The 19647-nt window shown below is 44.0% G+C and overlaps 1 protein-coding gene across 1 annotated transcript in view; it reads right to left on the reverse strand.

The window, feature by feature from the left end:
• Positions 1–19647, reverse strand: part of LOC126184243 (neuronal PAS domain-containing protein 4A) — a 1173452-nt gene that overhangs the window by 399520 nt on the left and 754285 nt on the right. The window contains 1 exon segment of the mRNA XM_049926613.1: positions 10030–10119. Coding sequence (XP_049782570.1) covers positions 10030–10119 — 90 coding nt within the window.

Consider the following 19647-nt stretch of genomic DNA (forward strand, 5'->3'; position numbering starts at 1 on the left):
GAAGTTTCATATCAGCGCACACTCCGCTGCAGAGTGAAAATCTCCTTCTGGATGAATGAGGATGTTTATTTCGACCTTTTCCGTGGCCAAATATTGTCCTTTATTTTATATTTGGGTGAGGAATGTGAGTCTTCAACGATGAAAACAGCCATTGTCACAGGAATGTATGTTTACGTTCCTGGCTTGAACTCTCAGGCAACATTTCGCACATCGGCTGGTGCGCTATAATCATCCGATCTTAATCTACTACAATGTTTCTGGCTATTTGGAACAGCGATATAACATCACCATATTGTGGTAGTTTTACAGGATCTAATACTCAATGAAAGTCTTAACCTGGGTGTGGCATACCTGAAGAAACTTTTGAAAATTGACACCAATATCAAAGATAGAAATAATGTTACCCTGAATTATAGTCATATCTCCTGGAAGTAACTAATTTTTCGTCCACTATGCTAATATCGCTGATGTCGCCTCAGTACATTATGCTCAGTGCGGAGAAATTATCATGTTTGGAAACAGCCTTGTGCATGCCGAAAAGGAGGTGTCATCTGTTTACGCTACGTATAAATGGCATACGAGGGCTATTTTTTTCCGAGGTGCGATCGGTCGAAAAATGGAAGCCACGCTGAAATACAAAAACGTTTTTTATTTTCAACATTTAGCTACACCTTCCCGCTCCTCTCCGACTTAGATATCTGTCGCACTGTGGTACCAACTTTCCAATACCGTCGTCATAGAAGACAGCTGCCTGTGCCTTCTGCCAGATCTCTACGCTGGTCTGCAGCTCGTTTGTGCTAATGTGCTGCTCTCATAGCCAGCTCTTCATCTGAGCAAAGAGATGAAAATCAAAGAGAGCGAAGTTCGGGCTATGTTGCGGGTAATCAAACACTTCCCACCGAAACGGGAGCAGGAGTGACTTTGTTGCAGCTGCGGTGTGCTGCCGAGCATTGTCATGGAGAAAGACAATGCGTGATGTCAACATTTCTATTTGTTTCTTCCGAATTGCCCTTCGCAGACGATCTTCTAGAAGTGTCTGATCCACACTCTGAACCAAAACATCAGCTAGCAATCACTTCCTTCCCTGATCGCCTGCAGCATTGACACACTTTGGTGTCACTTATGACACTTCCGTTATGTGGGTTGTATGGAAATCAGGCGGAACCCCTCAGCTTGAAGGAATCGAATGACAGCACGCACTTCACACTTGGTGGGAAACTATTGTTTTAGGTATCTTTACATGCTCACTGTGCACTCATAAATGAAACCTGCAATGTGACGCGATCAATGGGCATGCTAGAGGCACTGCGAAAGACATCTGCGCAAAGCTTCATCGGATTTAAGTCAGCGGCTACTCGGAGATTGGAAAATAATAGCTCTCATGTAGTATTACAAACTCCACGGTTGGTTTGATAACAATGCTGTTGTGTACAAAGAAGTTGTACTGCCCAAAAATTCTAACGATATTCAGCAAAAAAGGAAGAGGATCGGCGGCTAGCTTGTGCGTAAATAGGTGGAAAGAGCCAGCATTGTTTCCTTACTAGCGATCAGTCATTGGAAGCAGTCAAGACCGAAAAAATCTGAGGGTGCACGTCCAGACTGATTTCAGTAAGAATAATGACATTGCAAACTGTAGGTAATGCAGAACTGTAGAGTGACATTCATTGGAAGAATCCAAACTAGATGTGTTACAGGACGATTAAAACATTTATCAAATTTCATAAGAGGATATTTTCTACTTGACTGAAAAGAGAAACTTGAAGTAAATTCTAACTGAAGAGTAGAAATACGAAGTTTTCTTTTTCAAAAGGACCATACGATTTTTAAGGATACATCTTTTGCATGCATGCACATAACCATTAGTATATTTTTCATATCTACTTTGGGGATCTCAGCTTTCATTTACCTTTTACAAATGTGCAACGTGCCTGTCACCAGTTGCATGACAAAAATCCAGATAACAGTAAATTTTGTCACATTTTTTGCGAGCATGTCCGGAGTTACTGCGTTCACAGCTGTTGCCATGCAGTATCACAGTTCACCCAATATTGTTGGGAAGGGAGGCAGATCGACAGAGACTTCCACAACCCCCCCTCCCCCCCCCCCAAAAAAATACGTATACCATGTGACCAGGCGATCTTGGAAGCTAATTGTTGTGTACCAGGCCTAAAAGGTACCCAACAACTACCGTGAGAGGCTGCCACCACACAGTCCGACCATTCTCCTGGCACCAAGCATTAGCCTGCAGATGCCGCCCACAAATCCAGATCTGCTTCCGCGGTACATCTGCCATTGTGTCTTATTCATCTGTCAGTAGTGTTGCCAGGCGCCAAAGAGAGCGCTAGCGCTGTCAGCCGGGGACAACATAGCTTCCGTCTAGTACTGGCGGACACGGAAATTCTTCCGTCGACAGGCAGGAAAGACGACGCGCCGCCTCCACTCACACGATTCCGGTCCTGCAGCCAGACAGTACTGTTCAGTGGCTACAGCCAGCTCAGGCAGTTCCTACAGTTATGCTACAGAGCACAATACCGAGAGTTCCATTCAGAGCACAACCGTTCCGACTTAACAGTCGTTATTTACGGAGTGTTAGGAAAGTCAAACGAATATCTGCATAATTACTTTCAGTCATAGTGACAATATCGTGATCTTACTATAGACAGCAGTGATATTAGGTTTCTTTGTATGACGACGTGCTGAAAAGTAATGGCTCCGAATTTTTAATTCTGTTCTCAAGCTGAGGTATTACATGTCATGCTTATTACTTGATTGACTTTCCCACTTCTATGACAAAAGCTACAGCCCTCTTCCGCTAGAGGGCTCCGAACTGAAGCGTGTAACAGTGCGATGTGTGACGTAACTATGTCGATATGTGACAAACAGCGTGCCGTGCTCGAGTTTCTAACCGCAGGAACCGTGCCTCCAATTCATATCCACATAAGAACTAAAGTTGTGTACGGTGGTGATTGTATCGACATCAGTAATGTGCGACGTTGCGTTGTTCGTGCTCATCATGAAGGAAATTATGGCGACAGAGTTCGGGGTAGACGACCGTGTGCTGCAACCGACTATACTCATCGGAATCGGGTTGATGCACTCATCGGAGAAAATCGTCGGATAACACAAACTCAGTTTTCAGATAGGTGCAGTGTGTCACAAGAGTGTGTACAGGCCATCATTGCAGAACTGCGGCGCCGAAAACTGTGTGCACGGTGGGTGTCTAGAATGCTCCCTCCTGTCAAGAAATAGGGGAGATTGGACATCTATCAACGATTTCTTTTGTGTTTTGAGCGTGAAGGTGATGGGTTCTTTAATAACGTAGTGACAGGTGATGAAAGCTAGGTTCACCATTTTCACAACGAAAACAAGAGAGCATCAACGGAGTTGTTAGAGAACACTTTCGAAAACTTCACTTTGATAGTGACGAAGCGTGCAAGTGAGGTGAGATGGCTCCGTCAACAAAGTCAAACATTTTACAGTGACAGTATCAACAAACTAGTCTCTCGTTAGAAGAAATATGTTCATCACCAGGGTGACTACGTTCAGAAATAAAAATGTAGACATGGAGAATAAAGATGTAGAAAGTTAATATAGTTTGTTTCATTTAAAAAGCTTTAAGAGTTTTCACAAAAGGAAATCGGACGCACTACAATTAAGCACACCCTCGTATTAGGTATAGGGCATCAGGTGTGAAATACCAAACTGCTACCAAAAGTAAAGCAAACTCTGTATCATAAGTCGTAACAAATGTTGTTAATTACTTCCTACTTTGTTGTCACATTTCTGTTCTAGTGCCGCCCGATTTATCGATCCCTACCAGGAAGTACTGATAGAAGCCCTACGGAAGATCCAACGAATAGCAGCACGTTTCGTCAAGGGATCGTTTAGTTGTCACGAGAGTGTTACGGAGATGCTCAACCAACTCCACTGGAAGATGTTACAAGAGAGGCGTTGTGTATCACCGAGAGATTTACTATTGAAATTTCGAGAAAGCACTTTCCGAGAAGAGTCGGACAACACATTACTTCCCCCTACATACGTCTCGAGTAATGACCATGAGGGGAAAGTTCGAGAAATTAGAACCAATACAGAGGCTTACCGACAGTCATTCTTCCCACGCGCTGTTCGCGAGTGGAGCAGGTTTGGAGGGCTCAGTTAGTTGTACAAAAAGTACCCTCCGCCACACACCATTAGGTGGCTTACAGAGTATGATGTAGACGTACATATTCAGGTATTTTTCAAAAAAAAAAAAGAACAGATTGTAAATATTTTCTCGGGGAACGGTGGAAAGCACACGAAGCTTTGAAGAGTCTCTCTCGTGCCCAACGATGGTATGTGTCTCCTCTGTTTCCAATAGTCTTGCCTTGTGGCAGTTCACTTCTCCTCTTAAATGGAACGTAGCCTAATCACTGCATTTCAAGTGTGAAAGAAAATTCTTATATCTCATTTCACGTCCAGAACTCATTCACAAAACTCTACACGTTGTTGTTTGTCACCATCGCGAAGAGCTTATAGCAATTGAACCCTCTATGGTTTGAAACACAAACGTCACCGCATAACATATCAGGCAAACACATGAGAAACGATGAGAAACGGCTAACTCTTTACTGGTTTGGTGAGCAGAAAATCGTGGACGAAGTGTGAAACTCTGATGAATGCACATTACATCTGCACCGTACTTTCGACGAAAATCGCGCCAAACCATTGTAACTGCATTGTGCCTATTGAAACACAGAACACAGAACGCCTTTTGTTGCTGTGTTATCGCCATTTTGACTCAACCAACCCACATCGGGTGAGCCAAGAAGACCTCAATCGGCAATCACATAAACCGACAACTTACGACTGGCGTCAAGATAAACGTTTAGTTTCGATGCGTAAGTTAAAATTTCCCCGAAGGAAAAGATACAGCCTTCCGAAGTAGGATGAATCCTCGATGGGGTACTATAACTTACTACTTCGTCGTTCTACTGAGTTTTGAGTACTGCTCGTGAGAGTGGCCCTTTTACTTAGTAGGATTACGAGAGAAGGCAGTGAGCTGAGGATTCAAAGGAGTAGCTACACATTTTATCACCAGTTCGCTTAGGCAGCGGGAGAGACGCTAAGTCAGCTCCTCACCAATATATATATATATATATATATATATATATATATATATATATATATATATATATACGAGGACAGGTTGGTGTAATAGGAATGAAAATGCTACTACACATATGCCAATTTATTCTACATTCTAGCGCAGTAGCCAATTCGCTGATCGATATACTTTAATTTTCCGTGCTATTTTTCGGGTGTTTAGTACCAAAAGATGCGAAACAGTTCGTTACCAATAATGAGTGCTCCTTGAAGAAGCAGTTTCGCTTTCAGTTGTATAAACACTGAACTCTTCGTTATTCTGCAGACCAGGTTTCACGCTCCATGTGCTCGCCATGCGCCATGTAATACCACACAACGATTAATGTTCCCTTGTTGTGTAACTGTATGAGGCAGTCAAAACTCATTATCTCCACACCACACTACGCTTTAAGGAAATAGCAAACAAAAGTGGTGGACGGATCTTTTTTCTTTTTTATTTGAATGCTAAGGGCCGTGTTATTTCAATCACTCCTTTCCTCGTGCTCTGTATTCGTCCAGTGACTCACATTCGTTGGCCTGTCCGTGTCTTTTCTCTTTTAAGTTCTACTACTTTGCGGAAGCCATGGTGTTCTTGCAATTTTTTCCTAAGTGGTTCGCGCTCACAGATGTTTTCAGGCTAGTCTGCAGCTCACTTTCTATTTCATTCAACTAACCTCTCATTTTTTGCTTTCCCAAAGGCGAGTGAGTTAATTTTGTCGCATTCATTTAGGTGTCACTCGTTGCTGTAGTCGTGCATCTCGTCGATTATTATTTTATATCCGTACCTTTTGAAATGATTACCATCTTCCGTGCATAGCTGACCGTGCGGCTTTAATTGGCATATATAGCGATGAAGTCAAGATAAGGTGGCAAATAAAGCTAATAAAATATTTTGTAACACGTAACAGTAATCCAACGATAGTATTACGTACGTCTGATTAACTAACACAAGGTGTCCGAGGAATCTTGCAACGAACTTCTGGGGGTCGTGGAAGGTGTCTTGAGGAATAAATCGAGAATAGGAACTCGTGTCCGGAAAAGTGATCCAACGACGCTTCAGAGCGCCAAAGTTATAGAAGCCGACGACTGTCACTAGGCCACGCCTTAGGCAGCAAACGTAACTTTGTACGCTGACGGACCAATGTTGTTTGTTAAGCAGTGATCGCGACTTTTTGCCACGATACTCAGTGGAAAAGATGGAGCCAGCTGCTGCATAGGCAGGCCTTGTCTCCTATCAATAAGATGCTCTGCTGCCTTGGTGTATGACGGTTTCGGACACCGGTTTCCATCTGCAGTTTATTTTTCTCCGGTATACCGACAAACAGTTGAGATTTCAGAGAGTTCTTGGAGAAAAATAAACTACAGATGGACACTCATGTCCGAAACCGTCATCCACCGAGGCAACAGAGCACCACATTCATAGAAGACAAGGTTTTTCTATGCAGCAGCTAGTTCCATCTTTTCACTGGAAATCGTGGTAACCAGTCGTGATCACTGAATAACAAACAACAATACAATGTGTTCCGCCTACAGTCCGTCAGCGTAGAAAGTCACATTTGCTGCCGAAGGGGTGGAGGGTTGGTCTAGCAGCAGGCACTGACGCCTATAACTTCGCCGTTCTGTAGCGTCCTTGGATAACATTTCCGAACATGGGTTCCTGCCATTGATTTGTTCATGAAGGCAACCTCTACAGCCCCTCGAAATCTGTCGCAGCATTTCTCGGGCACACTGTATATAAACCACTGAACTAAGTTCAAGATGCAGTATATAAACTAAATCGTGCACTCAGTAAGTTCAACATGAAAATATCTGCAGAGGAAACAATAATACTGACCCTTCAAGCTGAAAATCCAATTAGAGCACAAATTTATTAATAACGAAATATCCAGCACCTTTTGGAAATTACATATTTTGTTTTCCTCATAAAAAGTGGAAAAAAATCAAGACTCATACGCAAAACTTAACTATTCTGAAATCTCCTTAGAAGAGTACGAATGTGACACTTAATCACAAAATGAATGTCATTAACTTTAATACACTACGGAAGCGAAACTGGGCACTAGGCCAATTATGACACTTAGAGTCAGCTTAAATAACTCCCTGTGATATCAACAGCAGTAGCAAGTGTTAGGAGAAGTTTCGTGAGCATACAGGAAGCAATAATTAAACACAGAAGTAAATGGCTGCTTGAACAAAGTGGCATTATAAACCAGCAGAATGGCGAAAACGAGAAAGACCCTAAGGAAGATTGTTGAGGAATAAGGAGTCAGAATAGGCGTAAAACCCTAAACCCCGAAACTGATTATGATGACGATGATGATGATGATGATGATGATGGTGGTGGTGGTGGTGGTGGTGATGGTGGTGCTTACTGAGCTCTCTCATTAAAGCGCTTTTCATCATTAAAACTCCATTTAAAATTAGATCGTAAGTAGTTCTTTCCTTTCAAAAATTAATAATTTTTCAGCGAAGAAACCCTATAACGAGTATCTAAGCGAGAGCGGACGAATTCGTGCGATAGCACACCTCTTTATTCATCATTATAGACAGACGTTATCGAAATAATCATTAGCGAAATTAAGGAGATCAAAACACAGAGTAGCATCAAACAGTAGGTTGGATCCTCGTGATGGCTAAATTGGAATGCGGCTTGTAATACGCAGTGAGAAGGGAGAGCATGGAGTGTTTGCGCGTTAATTGGCAGCGGCCAGCGACCACCGGCTGCCCGTCCATCAGGACGCGTGACTCAGCGCGGCCGTCCGCTGCACTCTTCTGTTCGCTGCTCGTTGCCTGTCCTACAACTATTTCAGGAACTGTGTCGATCATAGCAAATGAACAAAACCCACGTACAGAAGGGAGTCTCTTGAAGACCTACTATTGCTCCAGACAAGCAACGTGCTCATTAATGCGTCAGTAGCATCATGAAGGACGAATTACTTAAGCGGTCTCTCCAGAAGCAAGATATGAATTCGCAATAACAAATGATACTAAGGATATCGTGTAGAAAGTCAGTCAGATGGAAAGCCGCTAGTGAGCGTTGGACACAATCTGGAATTCCTGCATGGTTGTATTGTTCAGATCGCTGCTATAAGATACTATTTACCGTTGCCGTCCTCCTATCTATTACGAAGTGTCAAGTATGTATCAGCGTCGTTTGAGTGCGGCTGGAGCGAAGAGAAGGAAAAGGAGAAGCATGGTGCTGGCACACTGGTTGCCTCTCAGCAGTGGTACACGCAGGCGGAATCAGTATCAGCTGCACCATGTTTCTTCCAAGGAACGCATCCTTTCCAGAATGAGATTTTCACTCTGCAGCGGAGTGTGCGCTGATATGAAACTTCCTGGCAGATTAAAACTGTGTGCCGGACCGACACTCGAACTCGGGATGTTGGTAGAGCACTTGCCCGCGAAAGGCAAAGATCCCGAGTTCGAGTCTCGGTCCGGCACACAGTTTTAATCTGACAGAAAGTTTCGACGCATCCTTTGTCGTCACACCATTTGCGGAGGCTGGATTGTCCTAGGTAGCCTATTGCTCGGTTCTTGGGAAGGGTTTCAGATACTCGCATAATTATGGGCTGACGTAAATGACAAAGAATTTGTGTGGCGTCAATGGAGATTTCGTTAGGATGTAAACACTAGTGACAACAGGCTCTGCTGGTAGCAAGCAGCAAGCAGAGGTTCTTCGAATAGGTCAGAAGCCAGGGTGAAACTGAAGTACTGATTGGCTGAAAGGCCAAATGTTAAACTTTGTTTTAGTTGCTCTAGATTGTATATTTCTAAGATTTCTTCGCGGAGCACCACGGGATGTAATGGAAATACTGATGTCCTGTAAGGTACACAGTAAAGGGGATCACATTTCCGACATTCCGATTTTAGGAAGAGAGAGTTTGTAATTTAGTCTAACTATGTGTTTCTTCTCCTCAGCCTCCTTGTGTTACGTTAATAGACTGGTTAAGGTTTCGTCAGAGGAACGTTTCGGGCTCTGTTTATTAAATGGAATAAACTATAGAATATCCAGTACAAATAACTTACGGGAATGTCCATGACAACCACCTATACCTATACAAGTCAACACTCCGTCATATTCAAAGCACAAATGAAACGAGAGATCACTGTGCATGGCAACTTCTGGGCTGGGAATTGTCGACACAGTAATCAAACGTTAATGTATGCAGGAAGACAAAAGGCACAGTAAACAACTTGCGCCTTCAAAATCCAAAGATGGTGAATATCAGATGTTATCGATAACGAGACATTAACCGCAACAGAAGATCAAGTAACTTTAATCCTGTTCCTCTGTTGTTTCATCGACTAGACAGCAAGGAGAATTGAGGCAAAATGTCCGTCTCTGTTTACGAGGTCACTGCTAGTTTAATCCCAACAGCTTCCTTAACAACACTACCCCATTAACGGAAAGTGCACGCCAAACTTCTTGTGTTGTCATATTCCAAAGTGTGACGAGTATCAAGGCAGCACTCTGTAGTCGTCGATTATACTTTGAACAACTACCCTCAACGGTCCTAATAGTCTTACTAAAGTGTGACACGCCAGAACTGCAGGGACAACGTAGACACCAACCTTACACAAACTAAGATTATTATTTACAGCCGCTAAAAGTGCCATAATTTTAAACGGTAGTCGAAACACACGCTTTACAAAACGCTTCTTCAAAATACGATCAATCATATATTCCACATGAGTAACGCAAAACAATATGTAATCTGTTCCTGTGAAAACTAAAGGGCTTCTTTATGTTGAACGGAGACTAACATTTCTGACCATCATCTCCAGGATTTTTTGCGACCCTGAAGACGTTGCGAAGAAACAGATGAGAGGTGAAGTGGAGATTGTTGGAGTTGGTGTTTTGCCTCAGCTAAGGGCGCATTTTCTAAGAACTGCAGATGTACTCACCATGGAGTGGCCCAGGTACTCCGCCGCGTTGTCCGAGATGTAGAGCAGCTTCCCGTTCTGTGTCATCATCATCAGGAAGCCACTCAGCGCCTGAAACACACAATTGCGCCACACAATTAGCGCACCTGTCAGCGTTGCGGAGAAATTATTATTATTATTATTATCCTCATTCGCCGCATTTCCAGCGAGCGGCCGACGATTTCCGTTGCGGCCAGCATAAAAATTAAAACGGGGGAAATTTTTCCAACTTCACACTATCACATTTTGTGCTCTAATCCGTCATAATATTACTGTTTATGGAAACTACTGCTACACCTCATGTTCGCATGTTGAACGTGCTTACTTACTCAAGCCTTACCCTCCTTCCATGATATTTGACACCCCCCCCCCTTCCACCACACTGCTCTCTGCTACCAGTTAAATGTTCAGGATTTGTCGCATCAACCTGTCCCTTCTTTGTGTCCTACTTTATGCAGAACTGGATGGAGCCAGAAATTTTGTCTGGCAAAATATTGTAACTTTTGATATAATTCAGCGATTACATATCAGAGAAATGATGTAACAAGATGCAATGAAAAGCGACTGAACACTTTTTCTTTATTGCAGTCAGCTCAAGACGGATAACCAATAGTAACAGAAAAGCGTCCTGCTTTGTCACTGAATCTTTCGGTAAGCTTGACATTGTTACGCGAATCCTCAGCAAAGTCCAGTAACAGACGCTACAAGACAAGCGTTGCGTATCACGGAGATTCCTAGAGCGTACTTTTCAAGAAAATAGGGGAAACGTAGCACAAGGGAACTTAAAAAAGCAAGTTACACATTGTTATGGCAGATCAAGAAACATTTATCACACGCTGCCCTACACATTAACGTGACACAGATACATGACACTACTTTCAATATTCACTAAGTCTCCATAAACAACGGTCGGAACGTTCTATCAATCTATCCATTCCTCGACAGCAGAAATCCCTTCCTTGGTCCTGGAGACATTCGAAAAACTGGTGTGTGAACCTTCTCATCGTTGGAAAATCTGTTACCCATCAGATATTGTTACAGCTTGTGGAAGAGATAGAAATCACGTTGTGCAAGATATTCCTCCCTACGCGATCATTATCACCCGTGTCTGTATGGCTTTGGTCAAATTATTGGTACCATTTCACTGCGGTTGTATGTGACTTTGCATTCGGTCCATAAAACGTCAGAATTTCGCCTTGACTGTGTGCAATTAAGACGTTTTGGCAAGAAGTATCGTACTGTCTCGCGAACCTCAACTTTAGAGTACGCTTCTAACGGTCTCCCCATTTCACGCCCACACTGTAATCCCCCTGTTATATTTACCGTAGCAGAGCTGTGTCTGCAGGAAACGCAGAACATGTACTCTCTTCTGACAATGCGCCACTCTTGTTCCGCAATGCTCATAGCATAGGACGAGAGTGTGACTTACTTTCTGAAGTCCCTACGTACTTTCTCCCACATATGCCTCACGAAATGACCACAACGAGAAAACCAGAGAAACTGGAACTCGTACACAGACTTACCGGTAGACGTTGTTTCGACATACCACGCCACACAAATGGAATAGCGAAATGGGACAATGACAGTGCTACCAGCACACATGCGGTGGCTTGCAAAGTGTAAATGTAGATGTAATATAGCCTACATTTAATTTACTGGGAACGAGAGAGAGAGAGAGACTAGCATCAAATAATTCATTTTTAAGTCCTGGCTACTGTGTAACAATGAAAGCTTGAAACATATGACGGGATGTCGAGATGTTACACAGTCCCTAAGCACACGCCGCTGCTGCTGCATGTTTACTTGCAACAGAGCACAATGCCGCTAGTCCCATTCCGTGATCGTCGCTTAAGAGACCAACATCAACACCGTTCAGATCCGGCAGCGCTTGTATTATTAGTCAGAACTGTGTACCAAAATTACAAGTTAAATGTACATTGATATGTAATTGTCCTTCAGTACTATTCAAACATGAAAAGCTATTCGTCTACTCCGTGGCAGTAAAAAATAAAAATATTCATTTTCATTCAAGTTGACGTCGAATACGCCGACGAGGATGTCTCAAGTGTTTTTATTTTTTTTTTCCCCACGACAACATATATTCCCAGTCTAGAACTTACTGGCAGACAGAGAGAGAAGAAACATAACTTCTCTCAAACATCTGTCCTGTCATAACTGTCTACCTGTATCAATATATTCTGTAGCATTGTTCTTTATACTCTAGAACAGTACCTAATATTTTTATATTTACATATCCATCAACTTTAAATTCCATGGCAGATTAAAGCTGTAAGCCGGATCTAGACTTGAATCCTTAAGCTTCAGTAGGAATGCTATTAACAACTGAGTTACCACGACACGTCCTCACAACTTCAGTTCTCTCAGGACAGTTCTTCCCCTTCCCAAGTTCGCAGAAGCTCTCCTGCACACCTTCACGCACTAGCGCTCCTGGAAGGAAGGATACGCGAGAAATAGCTTAGCCATAGCCAACGGGATTCCTTCCGGAATAAATCCTTCATTCTGAAGCGGAGAGTGCAAAGTTGTGAAACTTCCAGAGAGATTAAAACTTTGTGATTGACTGGGATTAGAACTCGCAACATTAACTTTCGCGGACAATGGTCTTAACGGACTGGGCTATCTAGATATGATTCACGATCGGTCCTAAGAGCTTGAAATCCACCATAACGTCTCCCCTACTTTCCAAATTTCACAGAACCTCTCGTAACTGAACTACGAGTCCTGGAAAGAAGTACCCTGCCAGATCATAAGTATCCGATCACCCCTATGTAATGAGACGACCACTAAATGCCAGGAGAGTTGGATAAGGAGAAGTATAAAAGGAGAAGAAAGTACTGTATGGTCAGTGGAGAAGCGGTAGCAGAATGTGTCGGACAGGAGAGCTCATTAACTTTGGACGTGGACTATTCGTTGGATGCGACATCAGTAACAACCCCAACAGCGACATTTGAACCCTTCTAAGGCTGCCCACGTCAACTGTTAGTGATGTCATTCTGATGATGAAAAGTGTAGGAACAACCTCAGTTAAGCCAAGATCAGTTAGACCACAGGTACTGACAAACAGGGACTGTCGGGCATTGAAAAGAGTTTTTTGAAGAAACTGGTATGAAATTAGTAGGCGGAATCACTCGTCAATTACAAAGTGCTACCAGCAGTCCAACTAACACAATGGTTGCTCGTAGGAGGTTAAAAGAATGGGGTCCAATGGTCGAGCAGCTCCTCTAAGCCACACATTTCTGCAGTCAGTGCCAAGCGACGCTTGAGATTGTGTCAGGAGCGACGCCACCGGACAGTGGATGATTGGAAACAAGTGATTTGGGTTGATGAATTACGCTTTGCCCTGTGGCAACCTGATAGATGGGTTTGGGTTTGGTGAATGCCTGGATAACTTAACCTGCCACCACGTGTAGTGTCAAAAGTGAAATATGGAGGAGTTGGCGTTGCGGTATGGGAGTGTTTTTCGTGGTTGGGGCGCGGTTCGCTTATTGTGATTAAAAATACGTTGCATGCGGAAGAATATGAACACATTTTACTGTTTTGTGTACTGCTTATAATAGAGAAACATTGCAGAGAAAATGATTGTTTGTATCAACCTGACAATGCAGTGTGTCATATGGCAGCATCTGTAAGGCAATGGTTTGCGAACAATAATGTTCTTGAACTGGTCTGTCCTGTCCAGAACCCCGAACTGAACCCAATGTTTGGGAAGAGTTAGAACATCGACTTCACTCCAGATCCCAGATTCAACACTACTTACCTTCTGTGGTTTCGGCTCTTGAAGAAGAATTGGCTGCCATTCCTTCACAGACATCAGACAAGCAATTGAAAGCATTCCGACCACAGTTCAAGCCATCATAAAAGCGGCACCCCATATTAAGGTCCATTAATAGGTGTCCAGATACTTTTCATCAAGTAGTGCATATCGCGGTAGGACAGATGTATCGGCATAACTGAACCTGTGAGTCCCGGTCGGGCACACAGTTTTAATCCACCAGGAATTTTCACCACGATGCACACTTCGCTGCAGAATGAAATGTTCGTCTTACAAACTTCCTTGGTTACTTTGTTGAAAAGACCTTACAGCTGCTATAAAATAAGTTCTGTAATCATTTCTACCTACCAACTGGTCAAACCACGGCCCCGATTTAGGCACTAGACGGCACATCTTAAAGTGAAATGCAAGAAATAAAAGTATATCACATATGTTTCATAATGAATCCTTCTAAACCCATTACTCGTGGCAGTACCTATAGGGAGAAGTTAACAGCCCCGTTACACGTGCGGCGTACTACGTATATTAAGCGTAATAAAGATTGTCTCGCCGGTCAGAGCAATGCACAGCGCCTGCCGAGTTTTCTCGGATCAGCTTGTGAAAGACGTTAGCGTGGGATGCAGAGCAGCGATACCCACGGCGTACACATGTTACCGGGCAGCGGCCGCCAGTGACATCAGTGGCAACCGTAAAGATAGCGCCCCGCATTTACGAGCGCGTAAATCCCACCATCGGTCGCTCTTTTAGTGACTGCCACAGCTGACCGCCAGCTGAGCTCATCCGGGTAGCAAAAAGATGGAGAACACGAAGACGCGGAGAATACAGCTTCGGTCGGCATTCCCATTACAATCTAACAAGTGTGTGAAGAATACGCTAAACTGAGATGAAGCAATGAGGCTGACCTGGATTCAAACCAGAAACTATGTATTTTGTGAGAGATTCTATTACTGACTAAACTACCTAGACACGACTCACGACTCGCCTTCACAGTTTTGCTTCCGTCATTACCTCTCTGCTGCCTTCCAAACTTCTCAGAAACTCTGCTGAATACATTGTTGGTCTAGTGCTCCTGGAAGAACTGGGTTAGCCACAGCCTAGGGGATTGTTTGCCTGATGAATATCTCACCCTTCAGCGCAGCTTGAGTTGTTTTGAAACTTTCTGGGAATTTAGGACTGTGTGCTAAACCGGGATTCTAGCGCGGAAACCTGACTCTCGCGAGGAATACTTATACCGTACAGGGTGTTTCACAATGTTTCGACTGTTTGAAATTTGAATAACGCACACTAAAAACAAGATACAGTGACGGTGGCACTGTCTATTAGTAGTGCGGATTGTCGAGTTTCATCCCGTATGCAGGTCAATAATCATGTCGAACTGGTCGAAACAACATCGTGCGTTCGCGGTGGTGCTCTGTTGTCGCTACGGAAAATCTATTGTGCTCGTGCAATGTGCCTTCCGTAAGTATTTTAAGATTCGGCTGCGATATCCAATTCCTGCTCGCGAAACAATAATGGATTACGTAACAAAACTTCCGTACAACTGCCAGTGCATCGAATCGCAAGTCAACCGGCCGCCAGAAAACCACCATCCGAACTCCCGAGACCATCAAACGTGTGCGTAGCAGTTAACAGACAAGTCCTGGTCGTTCGTTACGAAAACGTGCCCAAACGCTGAACATTTAGCTGGTGTCTACTTATCTAATAGTCTTGTATGATCTGCATTATCTCCTCCAGCAGTTACGAAATATGTGTTCTAAAACTGGGTGATCCACCTTGAGTATTGTGTATCAGCGAATGGTCGTCATTTCTCCGATGTAATATTTCAGAAAATGAACTTGAATAAATGTCGTGCCTTGTGTAAAATGTTCAACTTTGTTTCGCGATTAGTTTGCATGTAATTCAAATTGGAAATCGTGAAAACATTGTAAAACGCCCTGTGTTAAGGCACAACAGTCTTCGCAGAAACCTCTACATACGTTGCTGGCCTACGTCTTCTGGAAGAAAGGATATTACGGATAAATGACCTATCCACTGCTTAGTGAATTGTTTATAGAGTGATCTTGTATTCTGCAGCGGGGTGCGCGCAGTTTAAAACTATCTGATAGGCTATACACTGTGTGCCGGACCGGGACTCGAAGCCAGAACCTTTACATTCGCGAACCTGGCTGCTGTCACCATTACCCTCTGAAAGTCAAGGTTCCGCCTTCGAGTCGCAATCCAGCACACGGTTTTAATTTGGCAAGAAGTTTCAGAACTCATGTAATCCATTCCCATTCCGTGTGAGAGCATTTTCCACCACCAAAATACGTGACCTATAAGAGGAGAAATAGTGTCGTAGTTTATTATTATCAAACTGCACGCCAGTGTCCTCTCAATTCCAAATTTCCGCTCTGTCTCTTATAAAAATCGGTTTAGACTAGAAGCAAAAAAAACTATCAAATATATAACACGCTTGCTTCAGCATATCGACAGGTCCCCTGAAATTTAGGTGATGGAGTGGTAAGGCACTTGAGTCGTGTTCGGAAAGTCGACGGTTCAGATTCCCGCCCTTCCGTCGATATTAAGTTTTCCGTGATTTCCCTAAATCCCTGAAGGTAGATGCTTGAATGCTTCCAGTGGAAAGCACACAGAAGATTTCCTTCTAAATCCTTCCCCAACCCGAGTTTGCGCTCCGTCTCTACTAAGCTCGTCGTCTACGTGACATTAAATCCTAATCTACCTACCTCTCCTTGGTCACATTGATCATAGAAAAGGGACAAAATATGGCCATCTACACTCTAAAGAAGACAGAAATTCCGTAAGTATATGTCGCCATTCACGTGCCAAGCGCAGAGTTATTTCAGTTGTGTGCAGGACCCGATAGGAAGTAATGGGTCATGCAGTCCGCACACTGTGACACAGGCAGACGCTCTGGAGCCGGAGCGTCGGCGAGCAGGTAGCATCTGCCACGCCCTCTGCGGGGCTGTAACCTGTTGTTGGCCCTCATCATTCCGCCCGCTGCTCCTCAATCATCGCATGCAATTTCAAAGGTCAGCGCCGAGGGCGCAGTCTAGCTTTGATTCCCATGGCTGGCAGTCTGGGTCTCTGCTCTGCTCGGGTTGTGTGTCATCGGTCAGAGTGATCAAGCAGAGCTTGTAGGTAAATGTGGAAAATCCTCGATCTAAAAAGATACTGGCGGAATTTATTAACTCGAAACACAAAATACGTAAATAACATATTCTGGAGCAAACTATACAGAGAAAAGTGGCCACCTTCCACGTCAAGTAATTCTACATCTAGCCGGACGAAGTGGCCGTGCGGTTCTAGGCGCTGCAGTCTGGAACCGCGAGACCGCTACGGTCGCAGGTTCGAATCCATGGATGTGTGTGATGTCCTTAGGTTAGTTAGGTTTAACTAGTTCTAAGTTCTAGGGGACTAATGACCTCAGAAGTTGAGTCCCATAGTGCTCAGAGCCAGCCAATTCTACATGTAAATCCATAATCTGCAAGCCATGTTACCGTGTATTCTATTTGGTAACTTCTCCCCTTACTAATCGGATAATTCGCATTTATTGACTATGTTCGTGTTAGCCTAATACGCGGTCCAGTCACATTAATTTGACCACCACGTATGCACCACCACGTGCTATAATCACTCACAGGCGGCATGTGGCAGCACTAGGAGTCGAGGGTACATAAATCATGTTGGAAGGACGCGGGGAACAATGTAGTTGTTACCAGAATGATATTTTCACTCTGCAGCTGAATGTGCGCTCTAATGAAACTTTCCTGGAAGATTAAAACTGTGTGCCGGACCAAGAGTCGAACTCGGGACATTTGCCTTTCGCGGGCAAGTGCTCTACCATCTGAGCTTCCCAAGCACGGCTCACGCCCCGTCCTCACAGCCTTACGTCTGCCAGTACCTCGTCTCCTACCTTCCAAACTTCACAGAAGCTCTTCTGGGAACCATACAGAACTAGCACTCATTCTGGAAACATCCCCCAGGCTGTGGCTAAGACATGCCTCCGCAATATCCTTTCTTCCAGTAGTGCTAGTTCTGCATGGTTCACAGGAGAGCTTCTGTGAAGTTTTGAAGGTAGGAGACGAGGTACTGGCGGAAGTGAAGCTGTGAGGACGGGGCGTGAGTTGTGCTTGGGGAGCTCAGTGGTAGAGCACTTGCCCGCGAAAGGCAAAGGTCCCGAGTTCGAGTCTCGGTCCGGCACACAGCATTAATCTGACAGGAAAGTGTAGTTGTTATCGTAATGCGAAAACGGACCGATTTATCTTCTGTCCAAACGGCATGATCAGTAGCTTTCGGGCCAATGGTAAAAGGATAACCGAAACGACTAAGTTTGTAAACTGTTCGCGTGCCACCGAGGTTAAAATATACCGTGCATGTCAAAACGACGCTATCCAAAACCGGTGCTGAGGCAACGCTGGTGCACCACGGGCCACTGATGACACGGGTGAACGACAGCTGCGGAGATGTGTACGGGCGAATAGACTTGCAACCGTCGAGCAACTGCAGCTCATATAAACCGAGGAGCTACCAGCAGTGTCTCCTCAACGACCGTTCAGCGAATGTTGCTGCGTATGAGCCTGCGCAGCAGGTGCCTGGTTCGTGCAACTACGCTGACTGCTGTTCATCGAGGAGGAAGGCTGAAATTTGCATGCAAATATCGCAACTGGACGTCCACCGAATGGCGACAGTTGGCAGTTTCAGTCGACTCACGTTTTATGCTCCATCGGATAAATGGCCGTTGGCGTGAACCGGTGCGAAATGCATGACAGCAAAGGGGTGCAGGCAGGAGGAGCGGCATCCCTCAGAAGGACAATGCAACATGTCACGCAGTTCGCAATGTATTTATGTGTGTAGTTCAAAGATACCTAGGAATGACGACAGACTGGAAGCTAACGTGCAAGGCGTATGTGAGCGATCTCCTGAAGCCGACAGCAGTCACTTTTGCGATTAGAGTAATGTCCACTACCAGCACCGGTTGCAAACTTTTATTTCTTGATAACATATGGGATAAACTTAGGCTAAATTCAGCTAACCCACAGAGAATGTTTTTAATTAAAAAAAAAAAGAAAACAGTGATCTGAGATATACGTGGTGTTAATCCATTATCCTCATGTAGAGGATCTGGGAATTCTTATACAGTCTGGCAGCACACCTACTTGTTTAGATGATGCTAACACCATGGAGGAAAGAAGCGTACCGTTCAACGACCGTCGGCAGCGAAATTATTTGAGACGGAGAGCACAATCGATCCATCCACAGGAGCAATTAAGGAATTTGTCTTACACAGTTTAGAGAAACCACGAAAAATCTAAAACAGAATGGTCGAGTGGGTTCTGAACATTCTCCGGATCGCATCTCAAGTCCCTTAACCACTCTGCCACGCCGCTCGGCTCTTCCGAAAGGAGCAGCAGTGTCCTTTTTTTTATCACAACACAATAACTATATTTAAGTTGTGAACACATTAGTAAGTACTGTGCAACACACATTTTCAGTACGGTTCCACAGCAGCCGAAGTCTGTTATTGACAAACAATGGGATTTAAAATTCAATTTGAAGGCTACTTCAGATTAAATCAGTTGTGTTATGTCAATGTATTTAATTGAAATGAATATAATGTTAGACATTATACAAGTGGGTGAAGTCAACTTGATTGCCTTATGATTATTGAAATTGCCTAATCAGATTTTAAATGTACGAAGAACTGTTCATTAAAGAAGATGCGGGTTTGTTTATATACTTCAGGAATCCTACTTTTATCTTCTAAGGTTTCCCGAAATAATTCCCCACGAAAGGCTTACCATCGCCTGTCA

This window comes from Schistocerca cancellata, chromosome 4, assembly GCF_023864275.1.
Source record: "Schistocerca cancellata isolate TAMUIC-IGC-003103 chromosome 4, iqSchCanc2.1, whole genome shotgun sequence".
Classification (NCBI taxonomy): Eukaryota; Metazoa; Arthropoda; class Insecta; order Orthoptera; family Acrididae; genus Schistocerca; species Schistocerca cancellata.